Below are 15892 nucleotides of genomic sequence, written 5' to 3'. Positions count from 1 at the left end.
ATATCCCCCCTGCAGCATATGGCCTTAGTTGTTTATGCACCTAAAAACGAAATAACAACAACCATCTTATGGTCAACTTTTCCAGTTTTCTCTCTGATCACTCACTGAGGATGATAGTTGATGGCTCTCTGTCTTCTAACTTCTCCACTAATGCTGGTGTCCCCCCAAGGTTCAGTTCTTTCCCCCACTCTTATTCTCTTGTATATTAATGAGATTTTTCCATTGACTGGAAAGCCTATTCATAGTTTTGCCGATGATAGCACATTGCATTTCACTTTCCATTTTGAGAAACCTTGCCTCATTCAATCAGCTTCAACTTCTCGAATATCCGTTACCAATTCCTTAAATGCCAATCTCCGGGTAATTCTCCAGTGGAGCAAACACAACTTAGTTGATTTCAATCCTTGTAAAACTAAGTCCTGTCTTATATCTCGTAAAAGGATTCTTCTGCTCCTATGCTTATCTTTGGTGACACTCCTATTTCTAGGCAAAATAATATATCTCTTTTGGGGATTACCCTGACTTCTAATCTCTCTTTGCACAAGCACATTACAAATATTGCTTCCTTTGTATCTAAAAAACTTGGTTTTCTCTTTCACTCTCGGCATTACTTTTCTTCCAAACAGCTGTTTACTCTGTACAAATTGCAAATCCCCACTACCATGGAATATTGTTCCCACATCTGGGGCGGCACCCCCAAAACCTCTTTCAGGCTTCTAGATTCCATTCAGAAGAGGGCAGTTAGGTTAATTAATAACTCCTCTCTAACAGAGTCTCTCCACTTACTGTCTGTCTCATAGATGGACTGTTTCTGCTGCATGCCTTTTCTACAAATACTTCAATGGGTACTGTTCTTCTGAATTGGCTTCTATAATTCCTGCTCTCTCTTTCAAAACAGTCCGAACATGTGCCGCCACCAGCCAACATCCATTTACCGTCCAACTTCAAACTCAGAAAACCAACTTTTCATCTTCCTCATTTATTCATTCAACTGCCGTTTTCTGGCACAACCTTCCTTCATACGTATTTCCTGAAAATTACAGTCTACAGAAGTTCAAATCTAATGCTAACAAATATCTTCTTTCATCTTCTCAACCTCGAACCCAAGCATGGTACTAAGTACTACAGGGTCCAATAACTCTCGTATTTGGGGTTTTCATAAAAAAAGAAAAGAAAAAAAATGGTTTATTCATCACAGTCATTTGGCCTATAACACATTCCTACTCTCGTTTTTGTTTTCCAGTGCTGATGTCCATTGGTGAGTTATCGCAGGCTTGCGAGAGTCAATTGTTATCTTTTTGAAAATTCGTGAGCCCTTTGTTGAAAGGATCATTTAATTTAGAAATGAAATCCTGAAATCAATTATTGAGTATCCAGAGCAGGAACTATTGTGGGGCAAACAGAGCCCCATCCTCAACATTTTAATGGTGCAATTGACCAGTTATGTATTTAAAATTGCTTCATTTTTGATTTAATTACAGTTGTAGAGAAATTCGCTACACACAAATTCGTTAAACAGAACTGTACACAGAATTTTTTGAATTCCCCTTGGTAATTGAATTTAAAATAGTTTCCATAGAATGGACTAAGAGAGACTTAACTAACTTTGTACGCATTGTTCCCACCCCTTTAGGCAATTTAGGCAGTTAGAAAGTGTGAATTATGTGTTAAGGGGACTACCATTTAACTCTTAAGGGAGATGAAAGATTAAGGTATATTCCCGACACAGATAATTGCCTCTAGTCAACCTGTGTTGTTGTTGTTCCCTTTTACTCCGGAAAGCAGTCATGTTTTTCGCAGAAGTGAGTGATCCACGCTTTTCAGTAAATTTCTCCTATCTGTGTTTAATGGTCACAGTAACTGAATATCCAAGTGATTCCCACACTTTGGACAGTATTCAAAGAATAGTGACAGTAGCAACATAAAGGGGGGGGGGGGGGAATAAGAGCAACTAAGATATTAAATAAATTTCCAAAGATGAAATTTTAAAACTGCATTGAGGCCTTCACGGTGAAGATAATGTTCCAAAATATATTGGCATACGGGGAATAATTAAAAAAAAAAAAAACTGCATTATATCACCAATCTCACAAAATGCAGAGTGATTTGAGAATGATTGCTAAAGAGCTTGAAAATTATAACGGTCGGTTGTGTTTTCGAGCCAAAATGGGCAGCTTGTAGCTTTAGGACAGCAATTGTGGTTTGGCAGAATTATCCCACTTTGTGCAAACATTTTGAATAAACATTCGGGATTATTAAACTGACTTTTAAATCTAAAATTTCTTAACGATTTAGCGCTAATGATCAACATCCTGCAGGAGCTCTCTTACCTTTCAGAAGCTTTACAAAGTCACATCATCACTATAGTAAGAACAGTTAATTATTCAAACTATCAATGCTATTGCTAATTTGAAAAATTCTGTAGGAAATTATGAAGCTGAAATTGAGGGCATGTTGAAGTCAAAAGAATTTGAAGGAATCAAAATTGAAAGAAAGAACACATTTAAAATATTACCTCGTGACAAGTTATCCTTAATTAGTTATTAATGCAACAGAGTAATTTTAAATTAAATAAAGAAAATAATGATATCACTGATGATGAGGAATTGAAAGAAATTTTAAACATATACTACCAGAAATCGTGGAATATGGAAGAACTTTCGGCAAGAAACATGGCTCCAATGTCTCTTGCCCCATGGCAAGAGACATTGGAGCCATGGCATGTAAAATGAATAAGAAATTTAAGTTTTCTAATAAAATATGAAAAGAAAAATAATGATTTTAGAGGTTTTATCAGACAATTTATCTTTAAAATTGAGTGAAATTCCCTTTTCAATTAAAAATCCAGAAATACTTTGAAACCATTGCAAATTAGCAGTGTTGAAGCTTAGCAAGCTTACAGCCTAATGAATAATGTTGTAACAATAAAAAGAACGTGTTGGACAATTAAACACATTGCAGATATGATGACCATACATCTAAATGGAAAACCATTGCTTCAATTTGATCCAGATCGTTACGTCCAATCTTTCCTCCATAATCATCATTCAGCTATTGAGCATAGCAGAAGATCACAACAAATGTTATTGTGTGAAGTATGGCAATTTTTAGAATAAATTTTTCTTGAATATTTGCATAATAATTTTTTTCATGTAATCTGTGGTTTTTGTGTACCTTTTCTAGAATAGTTTGTTTTTTATGTAATATTCGTTTTTATATTGTTTAATGTTTTGTGATAGTTTTAATGTTATTTGTGATGTGGGAAATATTTTGTGTTATTTTTTATTTGCAATATTAAAATTTTATCATGAAAAGATGTATCCATTATAATTCCTTAGTTGTAAAAAAAATGAAGAATAAAAATAGTGGTGTATGTGGCGAGCATGCGAGGTAGGTGGTTTTATGTGAAACATCATTCGCGTTTCTTTTAGCTATTTTGATTTGTATCTATTCATTACAAAATAAAAGAGCTTTTTGTATTGCAAATATTTTATTGATCATTCACAAATTTCCATAATTTCTGGAAGACAAGATACAATGGATTTATGGTAACTAAAGTAAAAAAATTGCAATGTATCTAAATATCTCAGCATCAATTGAGGTACCCGATTTTGTTGGGGGCACCTAACAATGGAATGTAACAAAAATGCGAGACAAAAAAAGAAATTGTTGACAAATATTTGTATTGTTGCAGTCATATTTCCTGCAATACTAACTGCAGGAAGTATGATTGTGACGTCATACTATTCAAAAATTCTAAAAGGTCAGAACTTGAGATATCATACCAGTCACAAAAAATGCATCACCTGCTCTAATCACACTACTAGTGAGTGAGTGCTCGGTACAGACTAGTAGTGTGAGCATGGGAAGTGCCTCTGGCAGATGCCAAGGATGACATCACTTCCGTGACCGATTAGATTTACTCGGTAGGTACCCCCAAGGATGTTTCACATCAAAAAGTTGTCAAACTGCAAGCCCATTGTTAAAATATTCAAGCTCACCACTGCTTATGTCACACCAAATTAACTGAATATTACACTGGCCACCCAAATCGACTAGGTGCACTTCCTGACAAGGGCATAACTGCTTGGCCTCCTATCCTCTCTATACATATTGTACCATCTCCACAGATGCCAGAATTATGGCCAAAATTGTATCTACAAATTGTGGAGATGAGCAACTGCAACTGCTCATCTCTGATGACATGCATTGCATGGCCTTCTCTGAATTTGCTCAAAGCTTTTAAGACTAGGAGAAGCAAAACTGTGACCCCCCCCACTTAGACAGACACTCCTACCTAACTGTGACATTTACTGATAGTGACAAACCCAAATGTGACTGGTCTGTTAGAATGTGTTTCACACCCAGGAAAAATGTTCAAGTTAGAAATTGTATTATTTTACATGTCTGACCTCAATGCATAACTCCATGTGCATATTTTCATAAATATATATGTTATATGTTTTTATAACTAATTCAGGCATTATACTAACCATATAAATGAAATGGATCCATAGTGCTTATTTCAAGTGCTATTAGTTTGCTTATTTTTAAGAGCATGATTGTATGTATTGTGTGAATATTAATTTTTTGTATAATTATGTGTGCATGGTAATTTTGCTTTATTGGGGCTCTCTGTCTGTCCACATGCTGGACATGATGCAGAGCTCTAGTCTGTGTGTTTTAACATCTTGGTGTAGGTATGAGTAGTGAGTGGAAAATGTGTAAGGCAGTGTGTGCTTCTGGCAGCTCTCAACTGCATCTGCACTGTTGCACTTGATTGATATTGATTTGGCAAAATATATTCCCTTCTCCCTAATATGTAGAAACAAGTGTATGTTCTAATTAATTATTGTGGATTAAGTGTAAAAATTAATCATGTAAACAAAGTAATATCTGTGAATATATGTGTGTGTGAGAAAGTATAGGTATGGAAGACTGAACGTTTTGTTTGTGTTTATGCATATGTGTGTGTGTAAATCACTAAGTAATTATAGATATTGTTATTATTATTCTCATATGTATATCTCTGTTCAAGCACTGGGTGAGAATCATCATCATCATCATTATCAGCCATTTTCAATCCACTGCAGGCCTCTCCAGCAACTTTTCAGTTCTTTTTGTTTTGTGCAATGGCCATCCATATGCTGCCCATGAACTCTTGAATTTCATGTGTCCATCTCCATTATTGTCTTCCAGGTTTTCTTTTAACTCCTCTTGGGTACCATTCAGTTATTTTCTTAGTCCATCTGTCATCACATCTTTGAGCTATATGTACTGCCCAAGTCCATTTTAGTTCATTAGTTTTGATAAGAACGTCCTTTACTTGAGTTGGCTGCCTAATCCATGTGTTTCTCTTTATTCAACAGTCTGATTCCTAATACAGGGTGAGCATAAAGTCTTTCCCTGATTTCAAACATTTATTACACAAGAACTATGCTGGGTACAAACATACAGCTTTTTGAAAATTTTACCTCAACTTAAAAAGTTTTTTTTACCTCTTCAGTACACTTCTACATGTGCTCCGTTTGTTGCCTGGAGAACGTCTAGTCGATTCTCGATTTCTCTCCATGTTTTCTTCAACATCTCTTCAGTAACCATCTTGAAAGCATCTGTTATCCTCGCCTTTAAAATTTCAGTGTCACGAACTGAAGTCGAATACACATTGTCCTTAACACATCCCCATAAAAAGAAGTCAAGAGGGGTCTGGTGAATGGGCTAGCCATTGTGTTGGACCATCCCTCCCAATCCATCAGTTAGGAAACAGCATCCAGGAACTCACGAACAACTAAATTCCAGTATGGCAGTGCACCATCTTGTTGAAAAATTACCCATGGCTGAAACTCTTCTGAGGTGCAACGTATTGCTCCAACATGTCCAGGTAAACGTTCACTGAAATGGTGGGATCAGCAAAAAAAAAATGGTCCAAAAACCTTGTTGTGCATTACGTTACACCAAACATTCACTTTAGGGCTGTCCCTCTCTTTCTCAAAAACAACACTGGCTAAAAACAAAACTGGCTCAGGGGAGAATTGAGGGGGGGGGGCAGTTTCCCTTTGAATCAGCTTTTTAAATTGCACTGCTTGCTTGATGTTTGTGGACCAATCAGGTACGAGACATGATATTGCCAAGAGGATTGTCTTTGTGTGTGCACGATGTAAGGAGCGTGAGGAAAAAAGTAAAGTAAAGTGCAGCCATTATCAACCCACTGCAGGATGGAAGCCTCCTCAACAATTCATGTTGAGCGTGAGGAAATCAGGTGACAACTCAACATTGATATGAGCCTATATGAGAGCTTGAAGGACAAGGTGGCTGCCCTCAAAGGACCTAAATTGAGGGCCCATCAAGCTCTCAGCTGCCCACATCAATGAAGGATCTTGCACTTGATCATCACGCAACACAGTGGCAACCCCTAAGGCAGAATGCATTGGTCTAGTAGTTGTTGGTGACTCTATTGTCAAATGGGAAACATGGTATGTAAAAAGGATAGGTGGAACAGGACCAGGGTATGTCTGCCAGGGGCAAAGGTTGATGATGTTGTAGAGCAGATATCATCTTTTAAGGGCACAAAAGGTGATATTGTTGTACATGTTGGCACTAATGATATTAAGAGTAGGAGACTGGCAGAATAACTTAACAAGTACAGGTCACTGTTGAAAAAAAGCCATGAATTAGGGTTGAATTTGAAAGTGTCTGCAATTCTGCCCAGATACGATAGGTGAGAGTATGTGATGGGAACCTTGTCGATCAATTCGGCCCTGAAAAGATTGTACAAGGCTCAAGAGGTAGTAGAATTTTTTTTCAGCACGGTCTGTACTTGTTAACAGGAGAGACTGCTTCTACAGGGATGGGATACACTTAAATAGAAAGGATGCAAGAATATTTGATGATGCTATCAAGGCAGTGTTAGGTGGGTCGGAAAACTGTTAGCTTGGAGGGATACAAGGACTAATAGATTAACAGTAGCCAATGGCAGAGGTGAAAGTGATTCCTGCACTGCTTCTGTTGGAATGAGCAGCAGCCTGGAAAACAAGATGCAGGGTATTTCAGAGACAGCTGGGAGTTATTGTGGTACAAGTAAACACATGGGTTGTGTTAGGGTAGCTAAGAAAAAGAACAGGTGCATGTATACTTGCATTTACACCAATGCTAGGAGTTTAGTAAATAAATCTGATGAATTTGAGGTATTGCTCAAAACATCAAAGGCAGATATTGTGGGGATTTCAGAGACGTGGTTTCACACAGATATAAGCAATGCAGAACTGGAATTTGGGGAGTACAATGTCTACAGAAAGGATAGACGGGATAGGAAGGGAGGAGGGGTTATGCTATTAGTTAAAAAACACATAAAATCCAAGGAAGTGAAGCCAGTCGACATCGCTGGACAGTGCAGTGTCCAGTCAGTTTGGTGACATAAGCATTGGGAGATTAAAATTGAGCGTAGAAGTATGTTATAGGCCTAATGACTCTGAGGAGTATAATAAGAAACTGTACAGGGAAATAGAGTGGGCCAGTAAATCAGAAAGTCTTATAATGGGGGATTTTAATTTCCCAGATATTGACTAAAATTTGTAGGTTGGTGACTCACACACTAGCAAGGCTTTTGTGGATTTATTGAATGATTGTTTTCTACAGCAGCATGTTCGTGAGGCAACTAGAGGGAGTAACACTCTTGATCTGATTATTAGTGATTCTTCATGCATTAAGAATCTCCAGATAAAGGAACCACTAGGTGGCAGTGATCACAGTGTGCTGAAGTGGGATTTACTCAAAGAGATAACTACCATCAGGGGTAAAGGTAAGGGTTTTTGCTTTCGTAAAGGCGACTATGGTGGTCTCAGACAGTATTTAAATTCTATATGGTGGGACCAACTGATGATGTTACCAACAGCAAATTCAAAATGGGAAGCATTCAAAGAATTTATCTTGGAAGCTACTAGGCTTTACATACCAACTAAGAAATATTGTTCAAGGTTTAGGCCTAAATGGATGTCAGATAAACTAATGAGACATATGGCAGAGAAGAAAAATGCATGGGATACATATAAATTAACAGGTGACATGGAAGCCTATGATAGATATAAGCTAGTCTGTAACCAAGTCACAAAGGAGATTAGGCAGGCAAAGGCAGATTATTAGAAATCTTTGGCAAAGGATGCAAAGAAAAACAGCAAAGAGTTCTTTACTTATGTAAACTCTAGAAGGAAGGGGATGAATCAGATTGGTCCACTTGATATCGATGGTTCAACTGTTGATGATCCTGCTCAGGTAGCTAACAAACTAAATGAATATTTTGCATCGACATTCACATATAAGGAGTTATTCAGCGAGGGGAATGCCAGAGGTATATTCAACTCTGGCAGTAAGCTAGATAATCTTGTAATAACTGAGAGTAAAGTGGAGGAGAAATTGTTGAAGATAATCATAAAAAAGGCACCCGTAGTGGATGGGATCTATAGGAGGCAGCAAAGGAAGCAAGCAAACTCTTAGGCTTAATTATTAATTGTAATTAATCTCATAATTAATTGTATTAATTATGAGAGCTTCTCTGGACTCAGGGACTGGAGATGTGCAAATGTGACCCTAATTCACAAAGGAGGATCAAAGGGCGACAAAGTAATTATAGACCTTTTAGTTTAACTTCTGTTCCAGGAAAATTAATGGAGGCACTGGTTAAAGAAGCACTGCAGAATCATCATCTAGACAAGACTTCAGTTATAGGCTCGGACACAGCATGGTTTTATCAAGGGGAAGTCTTGTCTGACCAATCTGATTGGGTACTATGATGTGGTAACAAAGGAACTGGATGCAAGGAATAACTTTGATATCATATATTTGGATCTTAGAAAGGCTTTTGACACTGTTGCACATGAAGACTGCTGCACAAATTGGAGCAGTGTGGCATTGGAAGCAAATTGCTGCTATGGATAAAGGGATGGTTGAGTGGTAGAAGATAGAGAGTGGTAATCAATGGACACTGCTCATCGTGGACACTAATGTTATTAGTGGAGTCCCTCAGGGTTCAGTATTGGGTCCTTTATTGTTTTCTGTATTTATAAATGATATTGATGATGGTAGATCAAGCTTAATGTCCAAGTTTGCAGAAGACACGAAGGTTGGCAGGGTTGTTAAGGACACTAATGACAGTACACTGCTTCAACAGGATCTAGAAAAGTTGGGCAAATGCGCTGAGAGGTGGCAAATGAAGTTTAACATTGACAAATGTAAAGTACTACATATGGGAAGCAGTAACCCCAGAGTAACATATCAACTCTGTGGTACTACACTGGCAGTGGAAGAGTACGAAAAGGACTTGGGGGGTAATTGTGCAGGCAGATAATAAATTTTCTGAGCAGTGCAGTCGGTCTGCAAGAGTAGCTCATGGTGTCTTGTCAATGATATACAGGAATTTTTCTAGCAGGGATAGGGAGGTCATTACCCCCTTGTATAAGGCAATGGTCAGGCCACACCTTGAGTACTATATACAGGTCTGGAGGCCTCATTTTAAGAAGGATGTAGAGCTGTTGGAAAGAGTATATAGAAGGGCAACAAGATTACCGAATGGAACAAAAGGTTGCTCTTATGAAGAAAGGCTTAAATTTTGCAAATTACAGTGTCTGGAGACTAGGCACCTGCGAGGTGATCTGATTGAGTTGTATAAAGCCTTGAATGGTTTGAGCATGCTCAATGCTGATGGGATTCTTCCTCTTGCTCAGAATAATCACCTGAGAGCTGCATAAATTCAAATTGAGGAAAGAGAGATGTAGGATTGATATGCGGAAGTTTGCCTTTAGCCAGCAAGTAGTTGGTTGGTGGAACAGACTTCCATCCTCTGTTGTGGAAGTTGATAGCCTAAATAAATTTAAGGCTGAGCTGGACAGGAATTTGGAATGAATGGAGGGGTGAAATGGGAGCAATTTTTTTTTTTTTTTTTGGCTGATGCTGCATAAGCTTGCTTTCTTGTATCATATGCCTCTGCTAATGCTAACCCATGGGTTCTCTGACCCCCAAATATGGCCATTAATTCGATTTACCTTCCCCAAGGTGTGGAAGGTAACCTCATCAGAAAAACAAACATGCTTACGGTAATCATTGTTTTCATCAACTCACTGCAGAATTTCTGTAGTTAAGGCAGCACATCAGGGATGATCGTCTTGCTCCAAAGCTTGCACAAATTTCACTTTATATGCATAGAAAGGAAGCTGTTTGTGCAAAATTTTAACCACTGTCCTCTGAGGTATGTCAAGTTCCCTTGATGCATGACAAGCTGACTTCTGAGGACTGTGTTCAAAAGCTTCACACACGGCATCAACAGTCTCTTCACTCACACTAAGCTTACCAGTTCTTTTAAGGTCCCCAATACTGACAGTCTCTTTAAACTTGGCATACCAAACTCTGATGTTTTTAACATTTGGTGGTTCTTGCCCATTCTCTCTTCTAAAGTTTCGCTGAACTGTAACTGGCGATTTTGTTTCATGAAACCACAAAATACACTGAGCTTTCTCCTTTATCTATGCCATTTTGATACTGGCAATTGCAGCAACATATCCATTGTAGCGATTGCAGCGCTAAGTAGATCATCCACAGATTGTGCAACTGTACAGTGCAAAAAACTCTAAGCATTGGCCTTCGTTATGACACAAGGTGCAAGTTTCTATTTAGCACAGTTTTTAATTTATAATTTTTCTTAATCAGGGAAAGACTTTATGCTCACCCTGTATAATTCGTTCCCTTCTTCGCTGTGTAGTTTTCAGCTTCTCTTGCATTCTTTTGGTAAGTTCCTAAGTTTAACTTCCATAAGTCATGGTGGGGAGTACACACTGGTTCATTATTTTAAGTTTCAGACAAATTGGGATATTGCTCCTCAGTATGTGACTATATTTCCTGAATGTTATCCATCCGAAATTTACTCTTCTCTAGACTTCCAGCCATTTATTATTATTACGGCTAATGACTTGTCCAAGATAAATATATGAAACCACCTTTTCATTTTCTGCTCCTTCAATGATTATATCCATTCCTGTGGTATACTTGTTAATCATTATGTTTTGGTTTACCCATATTCATCTTTATTCTGATATCCTTACTAACTCTGCATAACTGATTAAGATTTTCCTCTAATTCTTCAGGATCATGGTTTATGATCCCAAAGTACCAGTTCAATCTTCTGAAAGCTTCTTCAAGGGCAGCAGTAAACAACTTCGGAAATATTGTCTCTCCTTGTCAAACTCCTTTCTTGATTTTAAATTTTCTACTGTCTTTGTCTAGTCTAATAAAGGATGTAGCATTCTCATATATTTTCTTCAAAATCATAATGTATGGTATGTCTATTCCTTGTCTTTCCAGTGCCCGAAATATTGCCTTATGCTGTATGGAGTCAGATGCCTTTTCATAATCCCCAAACACCAGCCATAATGGTGTTTTATATTCATTTGCTTTCTCCATTAGCTGTGATATTATGTGAAGGTGATCCATAGTTGAGAATCCTCTTCTAAAGCAGCTTGCTGTTTTGGTTGATTCTCATCAAGTATTCGTTCTAATCTGTTAGTAATGATCCTTGTGAACAACTTGTAGATGTGGGACAACATGCTAATTGGTCTATAATTTCCACTTTTTGATTTATCTCCTTTCCTATGTAGCAAAATTATGATTTCATTATTCCACTCCTTAGGCACCACACCTTTTCTAATGAATTTTGTGAAAATCTTGCCAGTTTCTGTGTCATGTCTCTGCCTCCTAATTTTAACAACTCTTCATTAACTTCATCTTCACCTGGGGCTTTTTGATTTTTCATTTTCTTCAATGCATGTTCTACCTCATCAGGAAGAATGTGTCATATGTGTTGCTGATTTCTGATCCATCTTCCCCACTGTCATCATGTCTTTGAGCTATGTTCCTTATATCATATATAATATTAACTGGCATTGCTAGTTAATTGTTTTACAGAACACTCTGAACTGCAGCTTAAATTAAATAAAATATGCCTTTGTATAAATGGAAACCTAAGTGAATGAATACATCTCTGTGGATCTGTGAATGAAAGGAATACTACACAAATTTAATAAATTTTCTCGTTTCTAAGTCAGATAATTTTAAAGATAAAATCAGAATGAAATAGAAAGTGAAATTTCAGATTATAAACTACATGCAACTGGGAACCCAGATCAGGAATAGTAGTTAAATAGCATTTTTTTTCTATAGAATTCTAGAATAAAATAAATGGTTAAATCTTAAAATATAGCTGTTAGATATAAATATAGCTGTTTAGATCTTAAAAAAAGATCTAAATGATAATCAGTTGAAAGAAATAACCAGAAACTATTTTATTATAATTTTTTTTTTTTTAATTCAACATTTACATACTGGAGATAAGCAAAATATTTCATACCTATATCTGTAGAAAGTTGTTTTCCTGCATGTGGGGTAAGGTTAGGAATCTTCAATATGCTCTCAATATATTTTTCCATTATACCTTGAGCCAAGCAGTCAAGCAAATAGTCTGCCACATGTTCTGAAGTTTCTAACAGGTGAAAATATTATTTAGCATTTTTTAATCTTAAAAATAATGTATTATGTACAACAAATAACTCCAGTGTTTGATTCCAACAAATAACTCCAGTATAAACTGAAAATAACTCCAGTGTTTGAACATTTATTATTTGAAAGTTTTAGTTCCTTGTTTTTCTAAGTGCAGTATAAGTTCAGTTATCTAACATCTATGTGGAATGGGGAAAGGGTAGGGTTACCTGATGCATGAATTTTGCAGTTGTATAAGGTTTATTCTTATAGATGCCTATAGTACACAATGAAATGCTTTAATGTGAAGTTAAACATCTTAGTTATAACAATATACACAATGGTGTCTTTATTTTCTTCAGCTTAATTTTAAAATGCTTCTTTTCAAACTTCTTATCACTGATTGTGCTTTTATATCATTTGTTAAACAGCCAATATTATACTCCATCAAAAATAAATTGATTTTCACCTTTTACTAGTGTTCTACAAATATCTAGTTTCTATTATGAGATCTGCATAACATATCTACATTTTTCAATATGTTCAATATTCAAATATGTTTACTCAAGTAACTGATATGTTAATGACAGGGCAAAAGATATACTTTGTTGCTGATGATGGCTAATCTTGGTGGTGGTATAGTAGTAGTAGTAGTGGCATGTGATGCAAGAAAGCAAGTGTATGAGCTTATGCAGCATCAACCAAAAAAAAAAAAAAATCACACCATTCCTTCCAAATGCCTGTCTAGTTTCTCCTTAAATTTATTTAATCTATCAACTTCCACAACAACAGATGGAAGTTTGTTCCAGCAATTAACCACCCGCTGGCTAAAGGCAAATTTCTGCACATCTATTCTACCTCTGTCCTTTCTCAATTTGAATTTATGCCCCCTTAGGTTCGTAATCTGAACAAGTGGAAGGATCCCATCAGAATTCAGCGTGCTTAACCCATTCAAGGCCTTATACACCTCAATCAGATCACTGCGCAGGTGCCTAGTCTTCAGCCACTGCAATTTGCAGAAATTAAGCCTCTCTTGGTAAGAGGATCCCTTCATTCCTCTCACCAATCTTGTTGCCCTTCTCTGTTTACTTGAGCGTGTACAGAGAAGGGCACGAATCTTGTTGCCCTTCTCTGTACACGCTCAAGTAAATCTACATCCTTCCTAAAATGAGGTTTCCAGACCTGTACGCAGTACTCATGGCATGGCCTGACCATTGCCTTATACAGTGGGACAATCACCTCCTTCTCCCTGCTAGCAAAATTCCTATATATCATTGACAAAACCCCATGACCTGCCCTGGCAGCCAGTCTGCATTGCTCAGAAAACTTCATATCTGACTGCACAATTACTCCCAGGTCTTTTTCATTTTCTACCACCTTAAGTGTAGTACCACACAGTTGGTACGTTTCTCTGGGGTTACTTCTACCCATATGCAGTACTTTGCATTTGTCAAGGTTAAACTTTAGTTGCCACTTCTTAGCCCATCTGCCCAAATTATCTAGATCCTGCTGCAGTAGCACGCTGCCATTACTGTCATTAACAACCCTGCCAACTTTTGTATCATCTGCAAACTTCGACATTAAGCCTGATATACCTTCATCAATATCATTGATAAATATACAAAACAACAGTGGACCTAACACCGAACCCTGTGGGACTCCACTAATAACATTAGTCCACGAAGAGCAGCACCCACTGATTACCACCCTCTGTCTTCTCCCACTTAACCATCCTTTTATCCATTGTAGCAACTTACCCTTAATACCATTCTGCTCCAATTTGTACAATAGTCTTCCATGCGCAACAGTGTCAAAAGCTTTCCTGAAATCCAAATATATGATATCAAAATTATTTTTTGCATCGAGTTCCTTTGTGACCTCATTGTAGTATCCAATCAAATTGGTCAGACAAGACTTCCTTTAACAAACCCATGCTGTGTCTGAATTATTGCTGCAGTCTTGTCTAGATGATCGTGCAATGCATCTTTAACCAGTGACTCCATTATTTTACCCGGAACAGAAGTTAAACTAACTGGTCTGTAATTACTCTACTTAGGGTTTGCTTAGTTGCTCTGCCGCCTCCTTTAATTTAATATATGTTTTAAGTATCACCTTCTGAATAATGTCAGCCAAAACAGAGGAATTTATATCTCCAGGTAAAGAACCCTGACCAGGAAAGTCAGAATTAATAGAGAAGTCAAATACAGGACAATCAACATTTTTTATCAAGAAGCAGATAAAATATGGTTGTAATGAAGTAGCTCTAGACCTGTACTGCTGAGAAATCTGAAAGGATATTGCACAATGGCCACTTAACGTCCAAGAAGGCTGGAGAGTCCAGCTCAAACAGGAGTTTGCAAAACTTGAATTTACCAGGGAGACATCAATATTTGTTTCACCTGAATGACTATAAAAGGTGAAACAAAGTTGTGATCTGTTTAAAATACTAAGGTATTTTAAACAGGTATTTTTACTTATAATAAAATCCTCAAGCAGCTGACCTCGAGAATTTAAGGAACTACTGTACAACACAGATGATCTAGCGTTGACATCAGAACAAATAACAACATCCTCCGCATTTATAAGATTTAATGCATCTAGTCCTCAAAGTCACTAGATGGTGGACAAGGATATTAGAAAGAAACTCAGCTCAGTTTATACTATACTAAAATAATGTATGCAAGTAGCATATTCACTACTACATAAACCATTTATAATTGTGATTTCCAGATGCTTATTCAAACCAACAATACAACCCTTGGGATCCAGTTTAAAAGGCTGGATGACTCTACTTGCCAAGGAAAAACTCAAGGCCCTTGAGTCCGTACTAAATTGCACATTAGTGCAATAGGGCTTCTGTATGGTTATTAGATCTATACAATTTTGCTCAGCCGAAAGCCTAATTTCATCCATAACTGCTCTGGATCTATACTCATTTATTTGCATTATGTTAAGTCTACAACGATCTGAAACAGAAGATCCAAAACCAGAATTCAAGTCAATATTGATAGAACATTCCAAAGATCCAGATTCCAGGGAAATTGATATTCATACTATGTACAAATGAATAAGAGATGTTACAATGCTCAAAATTCTCCTCAGAAAGAAAATTTACTTTATGTACAATTGAATGAGATCCACTACTCATCTGCAGTCCTTAATCTTGCAGTTTCTAAAGCTCTCAAATATTCAAGGCAGTTACTATCCCTAACTGAATGATGCCAATCCCACTTTCTTCTTTTACAATTTATGCAACTAGTTCTTCTTCTTCCTTATGAGGCCACTCCACAAACACATGGCCACTGCAAACACAATGACCACATGATGGAGATTCATGAGTACAGTACTGCATAGTAAGACCATAACCAAGACATAA

The 15892-nt window shown here is 37.1% G+C and overlaps 1 protein-coding gene across 1 annotated transcript in view; it reads right to left on the bottom strand.

Annotated features, from left to right (window-relative positions):
• The window catches only part of Cog7 (conserved oligomeric Golgi complex subunit 7), a 335222-nt gene that overhangs the window by 7238 nt on the left and 312092 nt on the right, over positions 1–15892 (bottom strand). Inside the window, exon 23 of the mRNA XM_090382401.1 lies at positions 12389–12520. Coding sequence (XP_090238527.1) covers positions 12389–12520 — 132 coding nt within the window. The remainder of the gene's footprint in view (positions 1–12388; positions 12521–15892) is intronic.

Source organism: Mastigoproctus giganteus, chromosome 10 (genome assembly GCF_048544385.1).
Source record: "Mastigoproctus giganteus isolate SK-2022 chromosome 10, ASM4854438v1, whole genome shotgun sequence".
In the NCBI taxonomy this organism is placed as follows: domain Eukaryota; kingdom Metazoa; phylum Arthropoda; class Arachnida; order Uropygi; family Thelyphonidae; genus Mastigoproctus; species Mastigoproctus giganteus.
The sequence above is the reverse complement of the archived record's forward strand: the minus strand, read 5'-3'. Positions and strand labels throughout refer to the sequence as shown.